Source organism: Macaca thibetana, chromosome 16 (assembly GCF_024542745.1).
Source record: "Macaca thibetana thibetana isolate TM-01 chromosome 16, ASM2454274v1, whole genome shotgun sequence".
Classification (NCBI taxonomy): Eukaryota; Metazoa; Chordata; class Mammalia; order Primates; family Cercopithecidae; genus Macaca; species Macaca thibetana.
The window spans coordinates 30,294,876-30,319,803 of record NC_065593.1 but is presented as its reverse complement, the minus strand read 5'-3'; the positions used below and the strand labels follow the sequence as shown (position 1 = coordinate 30,319,803).

At 39.0% G+C, this 24,928-nt stretch overlaps 2 protein-coding genes across 8 annotated transcripts in view; both read right to left on the bottom strand.

The window, feature by feature from the left end:
- Positions 1-24,928, bottom strand: part of TAF15 (TATA-box binding protein associated factor 15) — a 345,012-nt gene that overhangs the window by 181,353 nt on the left and 138,731 nt on the right. The window lies entirely within an intron of this gene.
- AP2B1 (adaptor related protein complex 2 subunit beta 1) overlaps positions 1-24,928 on the bottom strand; it is a 139,095-nt gene that overhangs the window by 59,851 nt on the left and 54,316 nt on the right. For all 7 annotated transcript variants that reach the window (XM_050764901.1, XM_050764902.1, XM_050764907.1 and 4 more), the window contains exons 13-14: positions 16,733-16,992; positions 10,107-10,299 (exon numbers count right to left, since the gene is read on the bottom strand). In XM_050764901.1, coding sequence (XP_050620858.1) covers positions 10,107-10,299; positions 16,733-16,992 — 453 coding nt within the window. The remainder of the gene's footprint in view (positions 1-10,106; positions 10,300-16,732; positions 16,993-24,928) is intronic.

Below are 24,928 nucleotides of genomic sequence, written 5' to 3'. Positions count from 1 at the left end.
TACATAGGTTCACCTACTTGTGCTATGTTCAGAGAGCAAAGTGAAAGGACAATTTCGATACTGTATATGTTTTCTAACTAGCAAGACTACAGCTTATCCAGACTATTCAGCAACTCTCCTCTTAACTGAAAAAGATTCTAACGGAGATTATCCTCCTCCCTGAAACCATGGCAAGGTGACAGCATGATGATGGGTGTGAGTGACTAACAGGGAGATGTCAGCAGGAATGGAAGCGAATTACCCAGTGAGTGACCTCTCCTATCTACAAGTGACAAACAGGAGGAAGCAGATATTCATCAAGAAAAAAAGAAAGCTAGAAAGTGAACAACTACACAAGAAAGCTGTTGTATATCAGCCTGAACTAGACAGTAACCATTTCAGTTCAGTAGGACACTATTTGTTTAAAAAAAAAATTCACTTTGTTGTTCAGGCTGGTCTCTAACTCCTGGGTTCAGGTGATTCTCCCACCTCAGCCTCACAAAGTGCCGGGATTACAGGTGTGAATCATTGCACCCAGCCTGAGATTACTGGGAGTCAGGTTCATCTGTCTGGATATACTGTAAGCCCATACTTATCAGGTAGGGTACAAAATCAATCAAACTAGAACTTGTAAAACTCAGAGTGATATCTGTTATCCAGTGAGCTAGTAGAATACAGGATGGAAAAGGAATAGGAGTGCAGGGTATGGCTTTGATCCTGATCTTAAATGTCTAGATACTGTATTTTAAGTGTCTCTTGGAGGTGTCCACTGACTATTGTTCCCAGGATTGCCTTACTGAGGCTGCCATTTTCTCCATGAAGAAAATGATGTCAATTATAGGTCAACTAAATCAGATACAGAAAGAAGGGGGGAAAGATGCCAACTTCAGGAAAAGAATATTTCAAATACTGAAAATTGAACAGTCTGTATTAAAAGTCTGTATTAACAGTAACTGGGCTGGGCACGGTGGCTCAAGCCTGTAATCCCAGCACTTAGGGAGGCCGAGGCAGGCGGATCACGAGGTCAGGAGATCCAGACCATCCTGGCTAACACAGTGAAACCCCGTCTCTACTAAAATACAAAAAATTAGCCGGGCGTGGTGGTGGGCGCCTGTAGTCCCAGCTACTCGGGAGGCTGAGGCAGGAGAATGGCGTGAACCTGGGAGGTGGAGCTTGCAGTGAGCTGAGATCGTGCCACTGCACTCCAGCCTGGGCGACAGAGCGAGACTCCATCTCAAAAAAAAAAAAAGAAAAAAGTCTGTAATTGATACCTAAATCCAAATTTTCTGCTAGTGGTGTAGTTCCCCCAGTCTCCAATCACAGTAGTCCCCCATAATTGTTGTAGTCATTAAATGGCACTGAGAATAATACTAACATTTGTCTACTACCAAAGAGTGGTCACTTTACCACATCTGAAGTAATGCTGAGTGGAACCTGGTTCATGTTAAACTACACAATAATGTGTCATTACACAATAATGTTCAGTAACCAGACAGAAAACGGGTTTTATGGTGACTTATTGTAACTTATGGGCTAAAGGGATTTCGGCATGGTTACATGAGCTCTGCAGAGCCAGGCAGAGCCAAAAGTCCCAGAGCTGAGCCTGCACACAGGCTTGAAGTTATATAAGGGAACAAATCTGCCTGACTCCAAGAAAAGAAAATTTGAAAAGGAATTTTTAAATTTTATAAAGGAATATCATCTGAGATAACCAGTGAGAGGACTGGAAAAAAAAAATCCCACAAATTATTCCAATGACTGATCTGGGTTAGCCCCTTTGACGTATGTCTGGCCAGTCCAAAGTACATCTATTTGCTTCTAAAACTGTGGAGCTGTCTAGGTATCTGAAGAGATTCTCTTAACTGCAGGTGTATATCTGAAGCTCAGACATTTCCATGCTCCTGTTTAGAGCTAGTGTCTCTTTTATTTAATGTTTTCTAGAATTTACTGAATTAAAGGGAATCCAAGGAATGCTCCAAGCCATATAGCTTACCAATAGCTCTATTATTTAGGGGTCAACAGAATGGTGCAAAAATAGTACACAGTGACTCCCATCACAAACAATAAAACTTACTATTGTCAAAATCCTATTGGTGTCAAAATCATCAGTGTGTGTCTTTCTATCAGAGTTCAATTTTAGATGGCACACAGTCTCTTGTAGGTTAAAGTATGGTTTTCAGCTACTAGGCTGCAAATTTTAATTTGATCTTTAAAAAGCTATTCAAGGCTGGGAATAGTGGCTCACGCTTGTAATCCCAGCCCTTAGGGAAGCTGAGGCAGGTGGATTGCCTGAGCCCAGGAGCTCAAGACCAGCCTGAACAACATGGCAAAACCATGACTCTACAAAAAATACAAAAATTAGCTGGGTGTAGTGGTGTGCGCCTGTAGTCCCAGCTAGTTTGGAGGCTGCGGTGGGAGGATCACCTGGGTTCTGGGAGGTCAAGGCTGCAGTATGTCATGGTAGTGCCACTGCATTCTAGCCTGGGTGACAGAGTGAGATCCTGTCTCAAAAAAAAAAAAAAAAAAAAAACTATGCAAAAAAGCATCATAAAATATAACTAATCAAATTGGTGGAAAGACTCTGTAACCACGCAAAAGCTAATAAACTGATGGCTGAGAGAAGACTTGATAAGGAATAGCATCAATGCATTGAGATCATATAAAAATCATCAGAAGACTCCATAACCTGAGGGGGGAAAAGGCTTCTATCAGCGGAAAAGTACAGGGATGTAACGGATTACCTCCTGATGTAAGACAAAAAGTCCTTAGAATGGCCACCATATGTCTCTTAGGTCAGACAGAACTCAAATGATGAATATAGTAAAAATCAACAAGAGAACCTTTTTATTCTTTCTCAATTTCTTTCACAGCATTTGCTACTTTATCATTTGTCTCCCCTACCCAAATGTAAGCTTGCAAGGACTGTTGCGGAAGGTTGCAAGGACCATTCTATATGCCTAGTATACAGAATAGAGCCTGAATACTGGGCACTCAAATACTTATTTATTCAATGAATGAATGTTTCGTAAATATATATTTACAGCTACTGGCAGTAATATATATACAGCTACTGGCAGTATTTCCTGGGAGACAATTTTGAAATGAATCATTTTATTAGGGAAAATTATCACCAAAAGGACAAAAGCCTGACAAAATCATTTACCAACTGGCCTAGAGCACAGTATCTGTATCAACATTGCCAACAGATATGAATAGAACCAACTGAGAAAAAAAATGAACACCCATTAGTCAAGTGTGCAGCTTGTGCCTGTAGTCCCAGCTACTTGGGAGGCTGAGGTTGGAGGATCACTTGAGCTCAGGAGTTTGAGGCTGCAGTGAGCTATGACCACACCATTGTACTGTAGCTTGGGTGACAAAGCGAGACCTTGTCTCAAAAAAAAAAAAAAAAAAAAAAAACCATCTCCCAGCCGGACCAAAACTCATTCTAGGGAGGAAATGTATTATTTGAGTGGTTTTGAGAGCAAATTTTCAGAAGAACGACGCCTGCACATCATTTAACTGCCCTGAAAGTACTACTGCTTTATTACAGCTCATCGGTGAAAAGATGGGAAAAGGAGATTTTTGTGGTTTTACTTAAATGAAAATAAAATGGCCAGGCATAGTGGCTCACGCCTGTAAATCCTAACACTTTGGGAGGCTGAGGTGGGAGGACTACTTGAGCCCAGGAGCTCAAGGTTGCAGTGACCCTGCCTTTAAATAAATAAATAAGGCTAAGATGAACCATCTGTTCCTCTTGCTGCAAGAAAGGTGCACGAACTTATTATTCAGTCTCTTTTTTTCATGAATGAACACACTTTTGTAGTCCTTCTCCAACTTTCATGTGATACATTAGCCCAAAGTCATACACTCAGGGACCTGGGATGTACACCATCAAGAGGCGAAGGGCAAGCAAGCTGTATGTTTTATCTTAAAGTCATGCAATTTTACATTCTAAGTTGTAACATACCAGTGTATATTCTGTTTATATTATTTACCATCAAGTAAGCCTGACGCTGCAAGGCAATGAGCCATATTTATTCTGCAGCTTCAAATGCACCCTGCACTCTGCTGTGTACTCCAGAGACTGCGTTTCCCAGTTTGAGAAAGACCAGTTAGGTGAAACTGTATTCTATTCTAGAAGGTGACAATAACAAACTAACTGGAAAATTACAGGATAGTATAAAGCGTATAAATTTTGAAGTTTTAAAGAAGTCCTGGGTTTAAATTCCAACTCTGCAACTTACTGTATGACCTTCACTCTTCTGTAAAATGGGGCCCAATACCAATTATCTTCCGGAGTTGTTCTGAGGATTAGAAATTACAAAAGTTCTGCCGGGTGCGGTGGCTCAAGCCTGTAATCCTAGCTTTTTGGGAGGCCGAGACGGGCGGATCACGAGGTCAGGAGATCGAGACCATCCTGGCTAACACGGTGAAACCCCGTCTCTACTAAAAAAAATAAAAATAAAAAAACTAGCCAGGCGAGGTGGTGGGCGCCTGTAGTCCCAGCTACTCGGGAGGCTGAGGCAGGAGAATGGCGTAAACTCGGGAGACAGAGCTTGCAGTGAGCTGAGATCCGGCCACTGCACTCCAGCCTGGGCGAGAGAGCAAGACTCCATCTCAAAAAAAAAAATTATTATAAAAGTTCTAGCACAGGGAATAGCACTCAGAAATTAGTACTTACTCTCAAAACTGCCTGAGGCCAGCCTTGACTAAACGTATGCACTGATACAAAGATAGTGGTTATGGAAGCCTCACTGCGAAATTTAATGGGCAATAACTTACAAAGATCTTTCCACATAACACAAACTCTAAAAACTAAGTTTTTAAATCATTGCAAAGCTACCCCGAAGGAAGAAAAATAAAGATGTAAAACTAGTACAGATGATGGATTTCCTGTGGGCTAAAAAATCTCAAAACTATTAATAAATAGCTTATGACTTTAGATATCTGAAAGGTAAAAACCTGAAAGAAACAGTGGGAAAAACATGGACTGGGGGTCAGGAAAAGGCAGTTTCTCCTCTATTCCATACCACTCAAGCTGGGCACACAGCATATTTCTCCAGGATGAAATCCTTCATCAGCACAGAGAAAGGGCACTTTGGATAATTCTTCCTTTCCATTTTTGATACACAATAGCACTGTTTATGTAAAAGAATAAAGCACAGCACCTGGGATGAACAAAAGGCTGTAATTTAGCCAAGGCCTCTGCTGACAGACTGGAAGTAAAGGCAATAAAATAACCGAGATTCAATTATTACTTCAGTGATCCTCGCAGATGTCAGACTCATGAGCACATAACACATATGCAAGAGTTATACACACGGGCATCAGGTCACCTCCCACACTACACCAAATCAGAAGGATCTGCACGTTGAGAAAAATCACACTACTCAGAACGAGCAGTTTCTTAGATTAAGTACCAGAGTCATAAAACAAACAAACAAACAAACCGAAAAACTCCACATATATGGCTTCCAAAAGAAACAAAAAAGCCTAAATAACTACTTTGCAAGCCTATACCTAACTAGTAAACTGTCATGCTCTACATGTAGAGCAGGTCAACTACATAAATTACATTACTTGAATTTACTCCACATCAAAGCAATAGTTCAGTTTGTACTGACAGATGGAAGAAACTATCTGTAGAGTACAAGCAAAAGAGAATATGCTGAAATGCAAGCAAAAAATAAGGATGTTCTAGTAAGGAGACTAAAAAGAATAGGTAGAAATCCATTTTTATCCAAGTCTTGAGATGAAGAGGCATTCCATTCAAAGACGACTGCTTTCTTTAAAAAAGCATACAAGAACCAATCACCTGGGGAGCTACAGTATGTTTACTTTCTTTACATCACAGCAATGGCCCCACCCTAACTCGTCTTTAAAGAATCACAAATGTTGAGAGTCCCTATTATTGATGGAAGAAGTCCATAGCTTTCAGGAATGTTGTGGCAAAGCATTTCTGACTAGTAATAATAACAAATAAATAATAGATTGATAAGTATTTCCTGACTAGGACAGTTCTATTAGGTTAGAGCAAAAGTAATTACTTTTAATGGCAAAAATCGCAATTACATTTGCTCCAACCTAATAGGAAAAGGTTACAACTCACTAAATCTTAACCCTGGCCAAATTTCATGAGTGCGACAGTAAAAGAAGATGAAACAGAACAAGATCTAAGGGAAGATCACCAGGCTATGAAAAAGGAAGAATAAAAATATCTTCTCATGAATATCAAGTTTTAAGATAGAAGAACAGAAAATGGTTAGACAATCCAAAATATAAAATGCCCTCGATTTTCGGTCTCCAATTATGGCAAGTAAGCAAGGATAAAAAGGACCCTGGGACTGAGCGACCATATCTAAATTGGTCAAATTCAACTTCCAGTCAACTTCTGACCCGATGGATAACCTCACAGAAAATCATAACAGAAAAATATTCAGAGGGAAAAGAACAAAGGTAAAGTCAGAGATATCTGTTTTTGTAGGAACTGCCAAAGAGGATCTCGAGAATACGATTCTTTTGTGGAGGTCACTGTCTTGGCTTAGATATCAGTTTTTAACACCTCTACCTAATTCCATCTGGAATTTCATTTGGTTTAATGTTCTCAACCCTGGCTGCAAGATTAAAATAACCCAGGTAACTTTTGAAAAATAGCAATGTCTAGGTCCTGCCTCCCAGAGGTGGTGTTTAATTACTCCTGGACTCAAGTATTGATAGTATTTTTTTTTTTCTTTGTAGTTTCAATGGCTAGAGAGAATTTTTTTTAAACTGGTAATTGTGTGATACCAATTCTGCAGATAGAGTTGAGAATCATACAGTTATTAGGAACCAGGCAATACTTTGTTAGCAGTACACCACTGACTTCTATGGGTGAGGTTCTGTTAGAAACCCATGATAAAAGTAGTACCAACTGTCTAGTGGCTTGGTTGCTAGCCTTCCTGAAAAGATCACTGAGCTAACCTAAATGCTGCTTCCCAAACCACCACACAATTCTAAACATGGCCATAGTTTCAATAGGAGTTTGGGTTGAATTCTACCACTCCTAGCCACACTAGTCTCCCTAGAAGGCAAAAGAAAGAGCTTTAACGAAATAATAAGTTTCTTGCCCTCTGAATTAATTTAAGGGAGAGGAGGAGCCCTCTTTCCAGAAGTCTGTTTACTACTGAAGAGAAAAAGCGCCAGGTGTGGTGGCTCACACTTGTAATCCCAGCAACCTGGGAGGCTGAGGCAGGTGGATCACCTGAGTTCAGGAGTTCAAGACCAGCCTGGTCAACATGGTAAAACTCCATCTCTACCAAAAATGCAAAAACTTAGCTGGGCATGGTGGCGGGCACCTGTAATCCCAGCTACTTGGGAGGCTGAGGCAGGAGAATCGCTTGAACCTGGGAGGCGAGGTTGCAGTGAGCCAAGATCACACCACTGCACTCCAGCCTGGGCAACAAGAGCAAAACTCCATCTCCAAAAAAAGGGGCATCTGATATCTGAGCATCTAGGTAGCTATAGTTCAAACACTATAAACTGAAGTGGTTCACAGTAGTCACCAGATATTCTATGTCCTTAATGTGCAAAATGTGGCCCATGGACCAGCAGCTTCAGCGTCACCTTGTTAGAAATGCAGACTCTAGGTCTCACTCTAGACCAACTAAATCATCTCTCTTAGGCTCAGTGTGCTGGCTCACACCTGTAATCCCAGCACTTTGGGAGGCCAAGGCAGGGGGATTGCTTGAGCCCAGGAGTTCAAGATGAGCCTACGCAACATAGTGAGAACCCATTTCCACAAACTAAACAAAACAAAACAAACCCTCTCTGGTACAAAATCTTTAGGAGATTCACAGGTATATAATTTATTTTGAGAAGTACTCTGTAAGGCAAGGATGCATTCAAAAAATGGCTTTGAGGATTAATCTTCTCTTTAGATAATTTGCATAAGAACAATAAAAGCATTTTAAAAGTCTACTGCTGCCTTAGAAACTCATCTTCCACACAGCCAAATTTAGGTCTTCCTTGTGATGTTCTCGAAAAAGGAACCTTGATTCTCTGAGTAAATATATATTTAACCACATACGGATCCAAAGCAAAAATAAGGGCTTTAATTTCTTCTCATCTTGATTTCTGGGATATCTTTCAATCTCAGAATAAGCTGAAGAAAACTGCACTGTAAACAATTTCTGGGCTGTAACACCAAGGATATCATTTTAAATCCCAAAGTCAGGAAAAGCTAAAATTTAGAGTTACATAAAAACATAACTGGGCCTATGTAACAAAAGTTGCATATTTAGAAATCCGATTAGAAAAACAACAACTTTCCTATCCCTGAAAGAATATCCCTTATATAAAAAAAAAGAAATAGGCCTGTGTGTAACTTTGGCTACTACAAGCAGGTTCTAACAGCTTTTCCCTTTGATACAATACTTGCAGGAACTATAATGCAGATGACTGGGCAGCTATGTAAAATATGATGACAAAACCCATTGGTTTTGGAGTTGGCATGAGCTAATACAAAGTCAAATGAAAATAACATGTTTCTTTTTTTCTATGCTTATAGTGGGTCAAGTAGGATTCTGGTCTGGCAACATTAAAGGCAGGGCCTCTTTCTCCCCTCTATTCCTTGAACTTAGTTTGTTTCTCATTCTTAGGTTCAATGAGTCCACCATGTAGTAAGCTTCCCCACCAGGGCATGTAATAAACTTGAGGAGGATGCAAAATTTAACTTGTGGTTGATATGTGAACAGAAAGGAAGAGCTATTTTAATTTTATAAGGGATTCTTAGGAGCTTCCATGAATATTTAAATATTTGTCACTCTCCTGAGCCTATAAGGAGGCTAGACAGCAATGTAAGTAGAATCATCATATGAGGAAGCTATTCTGTTTATATAATCAGTCAGTTTCAATCATTAAAGATATGAATATAAAAAGTATTTGCTTATATGCCCAAGAAAGACAATAGAAGTGCTCATTTGTGTCAATACACGCTGGAGTTCACAGCTTGGTCAATGTATAAATTCTAGAAGCAGTGATTTTCCATTAATGAAATGCACAACCCACAGAGATATGACTATAACCCTATTTCCTTGGACTCTCTGCCAGCCAAAAAGTAAATGAACCTCTACTGGCTGGTATAAACCCCAGATACAAAACTGCTCATAAAGTAGAAGAGAAGATGCCAGTATATGCAGCATAGAGTGCAGTTGTTTTGTATGTCATCTCTGGGAACATATATTTTCATATCTAAGATGTCAGCCCTCCAATGATATTGGAAAACAAATCGTTGTTGGGCATCTTTATAGTCATTGGGTTGACAAAAATCTCTTTTGCAAGGGTCTGCTAGAAAAGCCTCTCTAATTCCATCACAGTTTAAGGCAGTCGTGTGATAGACTTGTTATTTTTCTGGCCTTCTCTTCATAGATTGAAGGTCACCCTTAAAATTCATTTATCTTGTACAGAAACAAAAAATAACTTTGGTTCCCACTGGTGGCAAATGTTCACAGATATTCTGGATTTTGGAGCCTTTTAGTATTAGAATCCTGGAAGCTAATTAAATTGGAAGTATGACAGAATGGAGTAGGTGGGGAAGAAGGGAAAAAAAGAACCAATCAAGCAGCCCTTTCCAACTGTAATAAAGGTACATTTTACTTAAAAAAAAAAAAAAAAAAAAGGCTGCCTCAAAACCTTTCAGAATTAGGGCATAAGTAAATAAAATATAAAAAAGGCAAAGGTTTGAAAGCGTCAAAATAGGATGATTTGTGTGAGGTCACTTTAATGTCGTTCAGGTCAAAAGGAGAATTGATGTGGGCTATCCAGAGTTAAGAGCTAGGAACAATAATAAACTCTGGAAAAGATACTAAACGTTAAAATTGCTGAACAATAGGATGGTTAAATGTCAAAAGTTCTATTTAGAGGCAGGACAATGAAATAATCCCGTACACCTGCAGACATACCCCATTACTGACGATGAACAGTATTAATTATAATTTTGCCTTACTAAAGACAAAGAATCCTGTCCTTTATCAAAGGACATTACTGCTCATCAAGGAAAGGTCTAGTTCTAAAAAGCTGAATAATTTAAAACTCTCTAGCATATCAAGAACTAAAAATAACCAAAAGAACAAGGGAAGAAAGATGCTTACCAGACTATCTAGTCCTCCTCCTAGGAGATCCACCGCTCCCATCTGCATGGAGGACACCTGTGGCACATTGACTGGGGGACCGAGGTCAAGGTTTAAAAGATCCCCTAGAAGATCACCTTGAGAGGGGATAACCTGAGGCTGTTCCAGATTCGTTGCAGTGGTAGTGCCAACAGGGCTGTCACCTGCATCAGTGCTAAAATCACATACACATAAAATGGACAAAAGAGAAAAGTCAGTCTCACCTAGGACATAATATGGCAACAGTAGTTAAACATATAGCTATATATAACTATCAAATACAAGGGGGAAAAAAACCCTCTGATTTTATAACCATTTGCTTATGCTCATGAAGAGATAATAGCAATTCTTATTTTTATCAAATACAGTTGCTAAAATGAAAATAAATTATATGATGTAAACCTTGTCAGTTATATAATATAATTGGTCAATTTTAATTAAACATCTATGAGGGAACACTGTAAAGAGAATTCTATGGTTCTCTGTATAAACTGTAAAATATATGGTTCCTGCCCTCAATGGCTTACACACCAACAAAAAAAATCAGCATTTACAAAATGACTAAAAAGCAAGTTTACTGCGTAACAGCAGAAACATGTATTGTGTGTCTGTATAATTGATAGGATACGAGTAACACAACAAAAAAAGCTTCTCGGAATGGTTTTATGAGGAACTACCAGAGAGAAACCTCCAAAGAGGAAGAGAAGGTTTGTACAAAGGCACAGAAATGAACAATTTGACTTCAGGGGTGGTAAAAAAATTATATTGGCAGGAGCAGAGTTTGGGATTGGTAAAATTTGGGGGAAGAGAGAACAAGGAAAATAAAACTTTGAAAACTAGTCTAGAGAGCTGATTTTTTTATAAAAGAAATGCAGAATCACTTTTATTTCTTGAACAAAGAACAGAAACTAAAAATAACATTAGAGGAACATTATTCTAGCACCTGTGTGTATAATGAACTGAAGTGAGGAGAATGGACATGAAGATCAGCTAAGAGTAATCTAAACTGCTACTGTTGTCAACTATGTATGAAATAATAAAAGCTCAACAAGCTATAAAAATAAAAAGAAAGTGGTGAGTTCCAAGACATTTTAAAAGGACTAGGTAAGAGAAATGATGACCTTTTCAATAAATGGTGTGGGTTAACTGCACAGCTATGTGGGGGAAACATGAACCTCGGCTCCCTATAACTCACAAGGTAAACAAAAATTGAGATAAATCAGACATAAATGTGAAAGGTAAAACCTAGTTGAAAACCTAGAGTAGCATCTTATAAGCCTGGAGGAGATAATGGTTTCAACAAAAAGCAGTAGCCACAAAAGAAAAAAAGTAATAAACTGGACTTCATCAAAATTAAGAACATGTCTTCCAATTACACCATTAAGAAACTGGGAAAAGATATTCTCTACAAACTGAGAGAAGATATTCACAATACATATACCTAACAAACGACTTGCATCCAAATTATATAAGGAATTCCTACAAATCATTAAGAAAAAGACAAATCATTAAAAACAGGCAAGTCGCAAAAGAGGATACAGTAACATGAAAATGTGCTTAGCAACTTTACTCATCAGGAAAATGCAAATTAAAACTATAACAAGACACCACTATACACTCACCAGAATGGCTAAAACTAAAAAGATCAATAATACCAAGCAGTGCTGACAATGTAGATCACCTGGAACTCATACAGTGCTAGGAGTATACACTGGTACAACTACTTTGGAAAATTGGCAGTGTGTGTCTCCTACAGCTAAACAGAAACCTATTCTACGATCCAGCAATTCTACTCCTAGGTATATGCCCGAGATAAATACGTATATAAATCTACCAAAAGACAAATACAAGAATATTCATAGCAGCCACAAACTAGAAATAACCCAAAGATGCAACAGAAGACATAAATAGTATATTCATGGAATGGAATACTACACACCAATAAAAAGGAGCAAACTACTAAAAACACAGATTAACCTCACATTATGTAGAGCAAAAGACACAAGACATAGAAGAGTAAAAACTGTAGGTTCCATTTATATCACACTCAGGCAGAGACAAAATGAATCTATAGCGATAGAAATCAGAACAGTGGTAATCTCTGGAGTGTGCACACTGACAGTAAAGGAACACGACGAACCTTCTAGGGTGCTGAAAATATTCTTTATCTGATCAGGGTAGTGATTATATGAGTGTATACATATGTAAACATTCATTGAACACTAAATGCTAAGATTAGTGAACTAATCTATTACTAACAGATTGGACTAATCTATTACTTAATAGAAGCAATAATGTTAATATAAGTAACATGAAGATATTCTCCACTGCATAAGCTTACATCAGACCAGAATAATCCACTGACAGCCTAACATTAATAAACAATATAATAAGCACCCTATTATTTATACTGTTAATCCGACACAGGCATGCTCTAAGGAAAGATCACAAAAAGTACCCAGCTTGTTTACCAAAAACATCACCTCTAGCATTACCAGTATTAGAGGCACTGCCTGCCCAGTGACATATGTTCAATGGCCGTGGTATCCTGACCAGGCAAAGGTCAGGCAATAACCTTAATGCTAAGGTTATTATAAATTAGATGTCAATTTAAAAAGTAAAAGTCCTACCAAGAAAATTCCAGGCTCAGACGGCTTCACTGTGAATTCCTCCAAACATTTAAGGAAAAAGTAAGACCAATCTTACATAAACTCTAAACGAGACTAGAGAATGGCCACTGAGAAAATCTGAAAGTAGGTTAGCCTGCTTATTGGATGATATTAAGTAATTATGTCCAATTTTGTTAGGCTTGATAACATTGTAATTTCAAGTCTTTATCTGTTAAAGATAACAAGTACAGTACTTATGGGTGAAAAGATAACGAGGTCTGGGATTGGATTTAAAATATTTGAGCCATCTCAAAAACAACTGTGGGGCAATAAATGAAATAACATTGGCAAGATACTGATAACTGCTGAAACTGAGTGATAGGTATATCCAAGTTTGTTATACCACTCTATCTTGCATATTTTAAGATTTAGATGATAAAAAGTAAAAACAAACAAACAAACAAAAAAACAGCCAGGTGGCTCACACCTGTAATCCTAGCACTTTGGGAGGCCAAGGTGGGCAAATCACCTGAGGTCAGGAGTTCGAGACCAGCCTGACCAACATGGTGAAACTCAATCTCTACTAAAAATACAAAAAAATTAAAAATTAGCTGGGAGTGGTGGCAGGCACCTGTGGTCCCAGCTACTCAGGAGGCTGAGGCACGAGAATCACTTGAACCCAGGAGGGGAAGCTTGCAGTGAGCCAAGGTCATGCCACTACACTCTAGCCTGGGAGACAGAGTGAGACTGTATCTCAAAAAAAAAAAAAAAAGTAAAAAAACACTGTAACAATTTAATTAATAAACAAATGTTTTCTTCTAAAAAAGCCTAGGTAAGCTTTGACACAAACAAAAACTGAGAAGTAAAAGATTAGTTACACCTCTAATAATCACAGGGGAATCTAGAAGGATGACAGGAAAACTTTTATGCGCAGTTCTCAATTCTGATAAAATAAGTAAGAAAAACAAGTAGAGAAGCTTGACAGAAACAAGGGACTGGGCTGGGCATGGTGGCTCACACCCAGAGTCTCAGGGTAGAGCACTGGGCTGGGTAATTGAGAACCTGTTCATATTCCAGCCGGGCGCGGCGGTTCACGTCTGCAATCCTGGCACTTTGGGAGGCCAAGGCAGGTGGATTACTGAGGTCAAGAGTTCGAGACCAGCCTGGACAACATGGTGAAACTCCATCTCTACTAAAAGCACAAAAAAATTAGCTGGATGTGGTGGCACACGTCTGTAGTCACAGCTACTTAGGAGGCTGTAGCAGGAGAATCTCTTGAACCCAGGAGGCAGAGGTTGCAGTGAGCCAAGATTGAGCCACTGCACTCCAGCCTGGGCTATAGAGTGACAGTCCATCTCAAAAACAAAACAAAACAGACAAACGAACAAACAAAAACAACAAAACCAAAGGACTGGCAGTCAGAGAAGTAAGCTTGGTTAGAAATTCACATACACATCTCAGGTGAAAACATGAGGGTGGGGGGCAGTGTAGGCTGGTGGTAAAAGCAGGGGATTAAGTGTTGGCTCCAGTAATTACTAGCTGCATAATTTCTGGCAAGCAACAACCTCTGTGAGACAAAATTTCCTCATCAATAAAATGGTAACAATATCACGGAAGCATAAGGTTTTATTAGAGCAAGAATCAACTGAAAACATGGTCTAACTGGTAAAGCTCTGTAATATATTAGTGGTTAGTGGGTATTTTCCCTAAGGGAATATGTAGAGAAACACAGAAAGAAAAGGTTCAGATCGAACCTTTTGATACAACCAAGATCAGTAACCAGAGAAGAGAATAAACACGGAACTGCAAAGATTAATGACAGAGATACAATCTAGGAAAGCTGATTTACAAGGAAAAAGTGTCCAGGAAGTCATGATGAAAAGGCTTTAAGAAATAAAAAGGGGAAATGATTTCATACACCTGGCAAGAAATACATAAAATCTTTCATATTCTCTACACATGAAATTCTGTCATCTTCTGACATATACCATTTAGAAAATGTGACAGAACACATGGTTCTATCAGTATGTCTAAAAATAAGGTAGAATAGGTATTCCGCACATATTTTTCTTCACTCTAATGGAATGAATAATAGGAGAAGTGGGTTCAATGAAAAGATATAAATGATCCTACAGATTCTACAAGAATATGATACATCATTATTATACATCCTTTCTCAATGGAAAATATAAGAAAATTAATATAATGACATTTCCAATTTTAAGAGAAATAACTGCATAACTGTCATCAAAGCAGTATTTTTTAAAGGTGAGATTTTTCCGAATTAGACAACTATTTACTACCTCACCGCCATGAAGCAGCTGACAAGTATAAGCATAGTAAGCAATATCCAAGTAAAAATCACTTCTCTCTTTCCCAGGTGATTTTAAAAGACCTAGTGAAGTGAGCATTTTTTAAACCTCTAGAAGATGCAGAATAAGGCTTTAAAGTGTTGCTTTGTTTCCTATGAGAGGTGTATCACTTATTAATCTTACACTGCAGAACAGAGCTAGGTAATGTCAATACTATTACAGACATGTCATTTGCAGCAACGTATCATCCCCATTTATATCAAAACAGATTTTCCTTATATTTGCATTTCCCTTAAAAACACAAAACATGCACAAATGGACAAAAAGGAGGTTATCCAAAAAGGAACCACAAAAGAAATTGTGAAGATAAGAACTTAAAGGCTATTAATCAGATAAAGGCCTTATGTAAGACACTTTCTTTTTAGATAACTTAATGTTGGTTCTCTCCCTGCGTTTAAGAAAGGGTTGTTTTTGCTTATTGATTCATTTTCCCACTTCCATGTGAGGGTTAAAAGTTATCAGAAGGCTAGATACAAACACAGTTACAGAGGGAAGTTACAACAGAAATTCCGTATCTACAACGAAACTTGAAGCACAGACTGGGAGAAATTCTTAGAAGTTAAATAGTCTCATCTATAGAATGTTAAACATGCTTGCCGACAAGGAGAAACACCCTAACTTACTATAAGGACTAATCCTTATGAAGCTCATATCTCCTCTGGATTAAAATTATAGCACCTGCTGTAAAACCAAAGATTCAACTCAATCATGAAAGATTAATAATCTCCTTGGATGTTGCTGTTTCTTTTTCATTTGTCTGTATCCACAGTCTATTTACATAGAGCCCAAAATGCTGACCACACCAATTTGTAAAGCAATAAATACTACACTTTGGCCATTCACAAAAACCACTTAAACAATAATATACATTAGACAATGGAACAAGACACTCATTAATAAAAGCCCAATTATTCTAACAACTCTGGAAGGAAATCCTACTTTCATCAAGGTCTATTATGATTGACGAAGGAATCAGATTCTGAAAAGATTCTGAGATACCCATTATAAGAGTTTATTAGAGTGTTTCTTCTCCCTAATTAGAACTTTAGGACAGCTACAAAGTAAGAGCTCCATGTTACCCAAGAGCCTGTTCATATCAATTTCCTTGTTGAAATGGCCAATTTAAAAAGGTACAGGTAACTGAAAAACTAAGTCCACACAGAAGTCAGGCTTTTTTTTTTAATAAAACAATACTGAAATATTATTTCATTAACAGTTTTACAGCATAAGTTGTACCTACTAACTTTCCATAAGGCTCAACAAAAGCTACAGTAAAGGGTCAAGATGGCTAAATGTATACACAGGCTTTTTTCCAAGTTTTCAACTATGGGATTATTTCTATTCTCTTCTTACCGCAGACTTAAGCAACTTTCAGACTTCATCAATTTAGAAGGTCTTCACCACAATTTTCTAAAGCCATAATGTACTCTTAGATTGGAACACAGAGGAGTCTTTCACCCATTTTATATGTGGTCACTGGTATTCAGTTGGAGCTCCCTGGGGTTGTACAGTAGCAGGTTTGCAAAAATGTACAGCAAGTTCTTTTCCAGACTATAAAAGCATAAAGAAGACCAACTCTGTCTAAACAGAGTCATTTCTCACTCAAAGACAGTTCACACCTTCTTACCTTCCATGATGAATTGGCAAGTGTTTACGATGAATTCCATGACTTCCTTCCACAAAAGCATTAGGAGGCTTATGATACACAGAGGCCAAAGAACCAATGTGGCAGATTAGCTCATCCAGCAGAGTTGGCTCAATAAGGTCCGTCTCCTCAGAGATCAGTGGCTTCTCAGACAAGACTACTTCTTTAGCCGTGACAGGGTCAGTTGAGAGAAGGCGCCAATAAATATAGCCCCGGTCTCGAAGGTCAGGATTATCAGAATCCTAAAGAAAAGGCAAAGGCAAGGAGGTAGAGATGAAACTGTTCTCCATACAGAAACCCAAACTGCTGGATTTATCAACCAATGCTGTAGTGATTTATGCAGACGGGGTATTAAGAAGATATTTCAGGCTGGATGTGGTAGCTCATAGCTCATGCCTGTAATCCTAACACTTTGGGAGGCTGAAACAGGCGGATCACTTGGACCCAAGAGTTTGAGATCAGCCTGGGCAACGTGGCAAAACCTTGCTTCTACAAAAAATATAAAAAATTAGCAGGACGGGCTGGGCGTGGTGGCTCACGTCTGTAATCCCAGCACTTTGGGAGGCCAAGGTGGGTGGATCGTTTGAGGTCAGGAGTTTGAGACCAGCCTGGCCAACATAGCGAAACCCCATCTCTACTAAAAATACAAAAATTAGCCAGGCTTGGTGGCGCGTGCCTGTAATCCCAGCTACTCAGCAGGCTGAGGCAGGAGAATAGCTTGAACTCAGGAGGCAGGGGTTGCAGTGAGCTGAGACTGTGCCACTGCACTCCAGTCTGGGCAACAGAGTAAAACTCTGTCTCAAAAAATAATAATAATAAAAATAAAAAAATTAGCAGGGCAGGGTGTAGAGCCGCATGCACATGTAGTCCCATCTACTCAGGAAGCTGAGGGAGGAGGATCACTTGAGACCAGGAGGTTGAGGCTGCAGTGAGCCATGACTGCACCGCTGCACTCCAGACTGGGCAATAGAGTGAGACTGTCTCAAAAAGCAAGCAAATGTGTTAACTCAATATGGTTCTAATGTAGTCATAATTCTGTAATCTCTAATGTTTCAAGGGATGTAACTATAAATTAAGATGGGTTAATCCTAAGACTCAAATTCAAACAGAAATAAGGAATAGAAAACTAATGCTTAATCTGGTAAAAGTTAACTGGTTGAGACGGCCTTAGAACATAAAAATTTTTTAAACTAGGGCTGGGCGCGGTGGTTTATGCCTGTAATCCCGGCACTTTGGGAGGCCAAGGCGGGAAGATCACCTGAGGTCGGGAGATTGAGACCATCCTGGCTAACACAGTGAAACCCTGTCTCTACTAAAAATACAAAAAATTAGCCAGGTGAGGTGGCACATGCCTATAATCCCAGCTACTCAGGAGGCTGAGGCAGGAGAATCACTTGAACCCGGGAGGCGGAGTGCAGTGAGCTGAGATTGTTCCACTGCACTCCAGCCTGGGCAATAAGAGCAAAACTCCGTGAAAAAAAAAAAAGAAAAAAAAAAAAAGAATGTTTTAACTGCTTTAAATATTAGCAGGCTTATTAATAACATATATTATATCTTACATATATTGTACCCATACCTTCTTCCTTCATGCAAATATTTATTAAGTACCTCCTATTGAGACACTGGCTAGGCCCTGGAAATAAAGAGGTAACAATACACTGCCTGACTTTAAGGAGCTCACATAATATTAACTATTTCAATAGAGTATGAAAAGTACTATTATCTAAATAATCAAAAACTGTTAAAGAGAAGACATAACTGCTTCCAAAAGGAGTGACACTTGAATTTGGTGGTCTTGTTTTGTGCTATGGTGGTTTTTAAATAATTGTATACATGTTCACGGTTAAAAAGAAATTATTACCAAACATACCGCATCACAATTTATAAGTGTATGACATAAAAAAAAACCTTCCCCAATTATCCAACCCTTCTCCATCTCAACTCCCAATCCCCCAAATAGCCATGATTAGTAATGTGGTGTATATCTGTCCAGATGGGACACACACACACTTATTTCATATAAAACCAGTTTCATATTATATATACTGTTTTGAAGTTGTTCTCCATGTTGATGTATACAATTGCACTTTTCCACTGTAACGTCCACTGCACCATTAAATATTAGTCCCCTACTGAGGGACATTTAGACTGTTGCCCGTTTTTCCCTTTCTACCTTTATTATTATTTGTTTGTATGTATGTATGTATGTATGTATGTATTTTGAGACAGAGTCTTGCTCTGTCACCCAGGCTGGGGTACAGTGGTGTGATCTCGGCTCACTGCAACCTCTGCCTCTTGGGTTCAAGTGATTCTCTTGCCTCTGTCTCCTAAGTAGCTGGGATTATTGGTACGCAACACCACACCCAGTTAATTTTTGTATTTTTAGTAGAGAAAGGGTTTCTCTATGTTGGCCAGGCTGGTCTCGAACTCCTGACTTCAAGTCATCCGCCCACCTCAGGCTCCCAAAGTGCTAGGATTACAGGCATGAGCCACCGTGCCTGGCCTATTGTTTTATTTCTTTATTTTTTGTGTGATCATTATAAAGTGGCAATAAATATCCTGGCACCCACCTCAAAAGTATGTCTATATGATGGCATTTATTTATGCAGGAGTTGTTCCAATAGCAACTTATTAAAGGCAACAATAAGTCCCTGTTTCAACTTCTGTATTTCAAACTCATAACCAGACCAGGTACAGTGGCTCATGCCTGTAGTCCCAGCTACTAGGGAGGCTGAGGCAGGAGAATCATTTGAACCCAGGAGGTGCAGGTTGCAGTGAGCCTAGATCACGCCACTGCACTCCAGCCTGGGCGACACAGTAAGACTCCGTCTCAAAAACAAAACAAAACAAAACAAAACAAAACCAAAAAAAAAAACCAACAAAAAAACCCCGAAAACCCAAAAAACTCATAACCAAACAAAAAATATTTTCTTTAAAATAGGACAATTTGAGGGCTTCCATTTTAGTTTCTAAGTGAGTAGATGAATTGGTTCATGACTCAGCCACTTAAGGCCCTTATCATCCAGTTCGATTGCAGCAGTTACCCTGATTATTTTTGACTATATAGATTCAAATAGTTTTTCTCAGTCACAGATTGTTTAAATTGCACTCATAACGGATTGTTGGTTAAAGACAAAAAGCATATAGAACATTGCAATACAGCAAATTAATAAATTATTAAAACAGTAAATTTTATCTCAAGATAATTTCTACCACATTTATAAGTTGCATTATTCTAATAGAAATGTATGTATATGTATATGTATGAATGTCTTATCAAAATGTCTCTAGTATTTGAAATGCCCGGGTTAAAAAAAGGAAACAGTGATAATTAGAAATTTAGTTGATTTTGTTTTTTTTTTTGGGGGGGGGGAGGTTGAGGGACTAAATTGCACCTAAGTGTTTATAAATAGCAGCCTGAAACCTCCTTATTTAGATTTTCATTTGAAAACAAAGCTCAAACATTATAAAACAAAAACAAGTTGATTTTTTAAAAAGAGCAGAATACAAGTTTCTCAAAATATCAGGTCAGGGAAGCAACCCCTCTCTCCCACATTTTTTTATACATAAATTAAATGTTAAACTTTAAGCTATATATGCAGTCCTTAAAGTCCATGTACTTTAGAATTTGTAAAGTATGGTTTTTATTACACAATTAAACACTGCATTTATCTTATTAACTTAGAAAATTCAGTTTGTCTTTATGTACCAGTAATATCTTAAAGGTATTCAACTTTATAATACATGGTTTAATAATATACTCATCAAAATAAAATGCTTTTTCTTCAAATTATTTCTCCCATATGTAATGCAAACAATTTAACCAAATGACCCAAAAGAAAAATTCCCGGCCGGGCGCGGTGGCTCAAGCCTGTAATCCCAGCACTTTGGGAGGCCGAGACAGGCGGATCATGAGGTCAGGAGATCGAGACCATCCTGGCTAACACGGTGAAACCCCGTCTCTACTAAAAAAAAAAATACAAAAAACTAGTTGGGCGAGGTGGCAGGCGCCTGTAGTCCCAGCTACTCAGCAGGCTGAGGCAGGAGAATGGCATAAACCCGGGAGGCGGAGCTTGCAGTGAGCTGAGATCTGGCCACTGCACTCCAGCCTGGGCAACAGAGCAAGACTCCGTCTCAAAAAAAAAAAAAAAAGAAAAGAAAAAAAAGAAAAATTCCCATAGGGATTCACAAAATTCAAAAATCTAGCCAGGCATGGTGGCTCAGTAATCCTAGCACTTTGGGAGGCCGAGGTGGGCTGATCACTTGAGGCCAGGGGTTTGAGACCAGCCTGGCCAACATGGCAAAATCCCATCTCTACCAAAGGTACAAAAATTAGCCAGGCATGGTGGCAGATGCCTGTAATCTCAGCTACCTGGGAGGCTAAGGAGGGAGAATCACTTGAACCCAGGAGGTGGAGGAGGCCGCCACAGGGAGCTGAGATTGCACAACTGCACTGCAGCCTGGGTAATGGAGTGAGACTCCATCTCAAAAAAAAAAAAGTGTATATATATACATATATATATACACATACGAAAAAAGTTTGAGAGTTCCTCCACAAATTATTCGAAATGCTGCTATATGGCAAACTGCTGGAGATAGAGTTACTGGATCAAAGTCTAAATAGACACTAACTTGAAAAATACAATCCTATGAGAAATGAGTGCAAATTTCCCAAGACTGAAAAGTCAGGAGTAGGGAAGAATCTCCTACTGCTCAAACTCTGTTTGTTCTGAGGGATGACCTGTTAGTCCTACTGTAAGCCAGCCCTCACCAACTACCTCATATTTTACATGGAGGCCACAGTAATTCAGACCGTCAAGACCGAGATAAATAAAAATACGGGACCTTTTTGTGATCTTAAGTTGCCATTAAATGTTTGGTGACTCAGATAATTTGGCTTTGGATCTACTGTACTGCTAAGACCCACAGGCCCTCCTCAGGGGAAGAGCTCCCAAAATAATACTTACCAGGCCAGCACTAGAACAGTAATTCTTAAACTATAATGTGCATCAACATTTTAACATGCCAGGAATGCCACTGAAAGTGCAGAACCCAGAGGCCATACTTCAGAGATTCTGATTCATTCTATCAGAAGTAGGGCCTAGTAATTAGTATTTTTAACAGGCAGCCCAAGTGATTCTGATGACGGTGGCCCCTAGTTCACAGACAGAAAAACATGAAGACCTCTCTTCCATGTATCACAAAGAATAATTACTAACGTCTAGATATTTTTTTGTTTTATTTTGCTTTGTTTTGTTTTGAGACAGAGTGTAGGTCGTGTTGCCCAGGCTGGAGTGTAATGGGGCAATCTCGGCTCACTGCAACCTCTGCATCCTGGGTTCAAGTGATTCTCCTGCCTCAGCCTCCCCAGTAGTTGGGATTACAGGCGCATGCCACCACGCCCGGCTAATTTTGTATTTTTAGTAGAGATGGGGTTTCTCCATGTTGGTCAGGCTGCTCTCGAACTCCTGACCTCAGATGATCTGCCCACCTCGGCCTCCCAAAGTGCTGGGATTACAGGCGTGAGCCACCGCGCCCGGCCTCTGTTTGTATTCTTTACTGACTTGAACCGACTACTGTATTGACTTTCTGTGTAACAGGTAAAATGATAAATTTTTGAAATGAAGCCTCAGATTCAAGAGTTGGGTTTTCCCCCCAATAATATTTTTAATTATACTCCCATTTTACTTAAAATTAAAAGCACTAAGATTTCACGTATATATACTTCACTTAATTCACAGCACAAGTAAAAACAGTATTAATTAACTCTACTATAGAGACAGAAGAAAAGCAGTATGAAAGAAATTTGCTCAGTCATGTCCTGAATCAGTGGAAGTAGCATCACCAGAACCTCACTACCCAATTAAGTTAACACAATTCAGCAGACCACATTGCATCCTAAACTTAAATTGGTACTCACCAGCCATAAATATTTAGGTTCTTATTTCACAAACTTGAGGAAAAAAGAGAACCAGGTGAAAAGACTTACATGGGCATACTTATTCTTTTTTTCCTTTTTTTTTCCCGAGACAGTGTCTCACTGTATTACCCAGCCTGGAGTGCAGTGGCACGACCTCAGCTCACTGCAACCTTTGCCTCCTGGGCTCAAGCGATCCTCCCACCTCAACCTCCCAAGTAGCTGGGATTACAGGCGTGTGCCACTATGCTCAGTTAATTTTTGTATTTTTTGTAGAGATGGGATTTTGCCATGTTGCACAGGCTGGTTGAACTCTTGAGTTCAAGTGATCCGCCTGCTTCGGCCTCCCAAAATGCTGGAATTATAGGCGTGAGCCACAGCACCCAGCAGCATACTTACTCTTTTATGATAACTTCTCAGACTTAATTAATTAGACAGAAAAATTAATTGGATAGAAAAAGCAAGCCTTCAGGTGGGCTCTGTGGCTCACACCTGTAATCCCAGCACTGTGGGAGGCCAAGGCAGGAGGATCACTTCAGGTCAGGAGTTCGAGACCAGCCTGGTCAACATGGTGAAACCCCATCTCTACTGAAAAAAAAAAAAATTAGCTGGGCGTGGTGGCATACACCTGTAATCCCAGCTACTCAGGAAGTTGAGGTAGGAGAATTGTTTGAACCCAGGAGGCGGAGGCTGCAGTGAGCCGAGATCATGCCACTGCACTCCAGCCTGGGTGACAGAGCTAGACTCAATACTGAAAAAAGGCAAGCCTTGAGAAATTGCTTATTATTTATAGTATGAAATAATCATCCACAAAGACCTCAAAACTAGCAAACACACATATACATATGGGCTTATGCTTAATATTGCTTCAGGCAGGGAATATGTATTCTCCAAGTCATTCTTAACCTTCAGACTAGAGGAAGCATAGCACAGTGGACAAGACCATGGACCTTAGAGCCAGACATATCTGAGTCTGAGTTCTACCTCTGCCCCACAATAATTAGGCCTCTCTGAGTTTCCTCATCTATAAAAACAGAAATAGTTTACTAACCCTTGCTAGGATTAAGTGAGTTTCTAGCCTGTCCTGTTCTAGGAAGCTTATGAAAATTGCATCTAAGGCTAAACAGCATTAATTGAAACTAGAGTCAGGAAACTGCATGCCACAATGGCCTACACAGTTTCCATGGGAGATGGTTAAATGTGATTCTAAGGTTTCAAACAACCAATATGGAAAAGAAAGCTGATCAGGCATGCTACACTGATACACAGAAAATTCCAAAACTTGTCAGCAATTTGATGGGGCTTCACAAAGAAGAAAACATAATAAAGTAATGACTTTGATAACAAGCTAACAACAGATCCAAATTGGGTAGTTTTCCATGACGACTGTTATTAGTACAGACTGATAGTATTCACGTAATTTAGTAAAAGCAATTTGATTAGGGGCCAAAAACAATGCAGTACAGGTATCCAGATGTCTATTAATAAGGCTTGATTCAGAGGTGAATTTCAGACTATCTGTAAGAACAGCACTACGTTGTATCCTTTAAGTAATCCTTCCTAAATACTTTATCTCAGTCAAATTTTGATAAATACTTAAGAGGTAATGAGACTGAGTGTGAAATCTGGCCAGAATGCGTAATACAGCTCTCCTATGGTGCCTGTTACATACAAACACATAGGCCTTAACAGACAATGATGATAGGGTTGAGAACTTGTGAAAACAGAGGAAACTACCAAACATACTTGCTTGGATATTTACAGTAAGCAGAGAGGAAGAAAGGCCAAAATTCTCTTTAGAAATTGTTTTGATCAAATGTGAGCTGCTCTAATTCTGTCATTCTATGTGACCACTTACAGCAAGCTTGTCCAACCTGGGGCCACATGTGACCCAAATCAAATTCATAAACTTTCTTAAAACTTTATGAGATTCCTTCTCTTTCTTTCTTTCTTTCCTTCTTTCATTCCTTCCTTCTTTCTCTTTCTCTTTTTTCTTTTATTCTTCCTTTCTTCCATCCTTCTCTCTTCCTTTCTTTCTCTCTCTTTCTCTCTCTTTCTTCCTTCCTTCCTTTCCTTCCTTCCTTCTTTCTTCTCTCTTTTTTCTTTTATCTTTGTTTCTCTCTCAATTTTCTCCCTCCGTCCTTCCCTCCTTTCTTCCTTCTTTCTCTTTTGCCTGTTTTACATTTCAATGTGTAAGCAAATGGTGATTAAAGGACAATAGGCTTAAAATATTCTTAAAAAAAAAAAAAAAACTTTATGAG